The sequence below is a fragment of the Amaranthus tricolor genome, chromosome 5 (genome assembly GCF_026212465.1).
Source record: "Amaranthus tricolor cultivar Red isolate AtriRed21 chromosome 5, ASM2621246v1, whole genome shotgun sequence".
Classification (NCBI taxonomy): Eukaryota; Viridiplantae; Streptophyta; class Magnoliopsida; order Caryophyllales; family Amaranthaceae; genus Amaranthus; species Amaranthus tricolor.
This window is the reverse complement of record NC_080051.1, coordinates 13,003,240-13,006,355: the sequence shown is the minus strand read 5'-3', so window position 1 is coordinate 13,006,355 and position 3,116 is coordinate 13,003,240. Positions and strand designations below refer to the sequence as shown.

Here is a 3,116-nt window from a genome sequence, read left to right as displayed (position 1 = left end):
GTATTATTTTTCGTTTTCCATCTCTTTTTAAACCCTCATAAATTCTATTGACCAAAACAACATTTATAGTAGATTTGAATCAAATTAAACTAATAGATGTAAAAAGGTAAGGATGAAAATAATTAAAAAAAACAAATTGATCTACATTAAAAAAAGGCAAAGAAAACATGACCTAATGAAAGAAAGAAATCCTAAATGAAACCAATGTATTCTTATTTTTGCCAATGTGAAAAACTCAGCTATGTTGTTAAAATAAACATGAATCATGAATGTAGTTCATGTCAAACTTTAAAAAAGGAAACACATGCTTAGACGAGTGACAAATAGAGATTAGTCTAATGCAAAGTGGATTTGCTATCTAATCATACTGTTTAAAAAAAATAAAATAAAAAACAATAAAGCAAGAATTAGCTCTATATATTATCTTCTTTAGCTCTATAAATAATTATGCAGTATACTATATACTTATACAATACAAAAGAACAATGTGGAAAAACATTAGTATGCTTCTCACCCATGAACTCTAAAGCTAGGAGTCAGAATTCAAATACTCTTATGAGTCTATCAAGTAATACATTTTTTTTTTGTTTCAATACAGTTTACTATTTGTTTCGATTAACTTGTTATATATTTTTTTTTCTACAACATAAAATTTTTATATAAAAAAAATATAGCAAAATAATTATGATAACACTAAAATTTCTAAAAAAAAATAGACATAAAAAAAATCAAATTTGGTGATATTGAAATCCTACAAGTTGATCTAACAACTCATTAAGTAATTGGTCAAAAATCCTTTGACCAAAATATTTAGCAGTATCTTCCAACTCATGACCACTCAACATTCTCCTGTACTTCCAATTTGAATTATTGACCTCATTCTCGGCCAATTTGCATATTCTCCTCAACATCTCAACATTTTCATGCTTTTTGTAATCTCTTCTTTTGAACCCAACATCTTTCTCTTTATTTCTATTGTTTGTCTCCCTTCCATCATTCTCATTCTCATTACTTTGAGATGGACTGTAATTTATGCTGTCACATTCTGACCTTCTCAATCTTGCTTCTTCTTCTGTGAAAATGACATGATGGGTAAGAATTCAGACACCAAAATAATACTTCTACTATCTACATGACTACATACTCTTAAGAGTATAGAGGTGTAACTACTAGTGAAATATACAACGTATCTATAAATACGACCATTAAATTTAAAATTTATGGCTGAATTACAAAAATGTGTGAAAATAATATAATTAAAGTGAAAATGCAAATTGTGAATATAACAATTCAAATTGTGAATTTGAACATGAATAAGGTACTCAATTCTATGCACCCTTTAAAAGTAAAGGGCCTCAATTAATCATTTTTAAAGCCTTACATGATTCCAATTACATCATGTCACCAAAGAGAAAATTAAATTTGATAAATTAAAAAAAGCATAATTAGACTAAAAATATTTAGGATTAACATAGATCTTTAAAAAAAATATTTACCTGATGTTGTAACTTCAGGATCACTGATAAATTCAGAATTATGATCAAGAACAGAAACTGGACTTAAATTTTCTGAATCACACTCAGCTTCATCTTTACTTTCTCCCGAACAATTCTCATTCTTATCCTTTTTCCTTGCTTTATTTCCTTCTAATTCCTCTTTATTGCAACTAATCTTCTCTTTTAAGGGAGAAAGATGGTAACTTTGCTTGTGAACATCAAAAAAACAATCAATTTTTGGTGGAAAAATCTTCAAACTTAACCTATCTTCATCTGAAAATACTCTATCTTTACTCTGTTCTTTTCTGTTTTTCCTCCATTTTCTACCACATTTATCTTTTCTCCTCCTTCTATGTTTATTGTTCCCTTGACTACCCATCTCAGAATTCTCCATATTTGATCCTTTTTTCTTATTTTCAAAGCTTAAAATAAAGAAATCATCATCTTGTAGCTCAAAATAATCTGGAGTTTCCCTAAATGAAACTGAAGCTTTGACTCTTCTATGCTGCATTTCCTCTGTTTTTTCTCTGAAATCTTCTGAAACAAATGATTTACTCTTTACAATGGAATTTGAATTGAACTCTGGCATTGAATCTAACCCCATTAATTTAGCTACTACATTAGGTGTTGTAGAACCATCAAGTACAAAATTTTCTATTTTTGACAAATCTTGATTCTTGTGCCTTTCAATTGGATCAACAGAAGGGTGAGTTGGAAAACTTTTAGAACATAGAATTCTGCTCAAAACACCTACAAAACATCCCAATGTATTACCTTTACCAGTGCAGAAATTTTCCCTAAAAGAAGAAGAAGAAGAAGTAGTTGATGAAGCTGAAGAAGATGAAACAGAGGAAGAAGGAGTAAACTTCATTTTTAGAGAGAATATGAGTGAAATGGGTTTTGGTTAATTTTACTTTTTAGTGTTGAAATTCAAGCTGTGGAAGGTAGGAAAGGAATGGGAACATGCAGAAAAGAAGAGGAGGGAAAAGAAAAGGGTATAAAGGGGAGAATTTGAATGAGATTGTTTTCATATAAAGAGAAGCAAAGAGTAAAAAAGCAAAGTTTTATGTTGGATCAGTAAAACGACTCTTTTTTAGGAGATTGGAAAAGATAAGAACTAGACCTAGAGCTCTTCATTCCATCTATCTCATCGGTTTTAAGTATAGTATTTTGGATCGGGTTAAAATTCACTTATATCCTTAATCGGTTTTTGAGTTATAATTATATTTTTTCTTAGTAAATGGAAAAAGATTTTTAATATATTGTTTTAATTTGAACCATTTTGTTTTTACGTTCGTGATAAGTACTCTTTCCAATTTAATTTAGTTGTCTCCTCTCTTTTTCAATATTAGTCAATTTATAATTTAATATATTTTACGCAAATTTTTATGAGAGACGAAAGATCATCTCTAATTGGACTGACTCAAAGAGGAAAATATAGAGTAAGTTTTCGGTAGGCATTAAGAATATTGTAAGTAGGCATTTAAAATATTATAAGTACTTAAGTACTTACTCGGTAGACATCAAGTATATTTTAAGTAGGCATTAAAAATATTGTAAGTAGGCATTAAGGATATGGTAAGTAGGCTAGTAGACTAAATTTATCGGTAGGCATTAAGA

The 3,116-nt window shown here is 28.9% G+C and overlaps 1 protein-coding gene across 1 annotated transcript; it reads right to left on the bottom strand.

Moving 5' to 3' along the window:
* Positions 1-439: 439 nt before the first annotated feature.
* On the bottom strand, positions 440-2,593 carry LOC130814241 (uncharacterized). Its single transcript, XM_057680325.1, has 2 exons — positions 1,497-2,593; positions 440-1,072 (listed from the first exon to the last, which is right to left on the bottom strand). Exons 1-2 carry the CDS (start codon positions 2,365-2,367, stop codon positions 729-731), a joined length of 1,215 nt encoding a protein of 404 aa, XP_057536308.1. The 5' UTR covers positions 2,368-2,593; the 3' UTR covers positions 440-728.
* Between the last annotated feature and the right edge of the window lie 523 nt (positions 2,594-3,116).

What these genes read in the sequence shown, in the direction of transcription:
- LOC130814241 (XM_057680325.1), bottom strand. Translation starts at nt 2,367, where the DNA reads ATGAAGTTTACTCCTTCTTCCTCTGTTTCATCTTCTTCAGCTTCATCA. An exon ending in TCCTGAAGTTACAACATCAG is followed by an intron (nt 1,073 to 1,496) that starts GTAAATATTTTT and finishes TCATTTTCACAG; the next exon opens with AAGAAGAAGCAAGATTGAGA.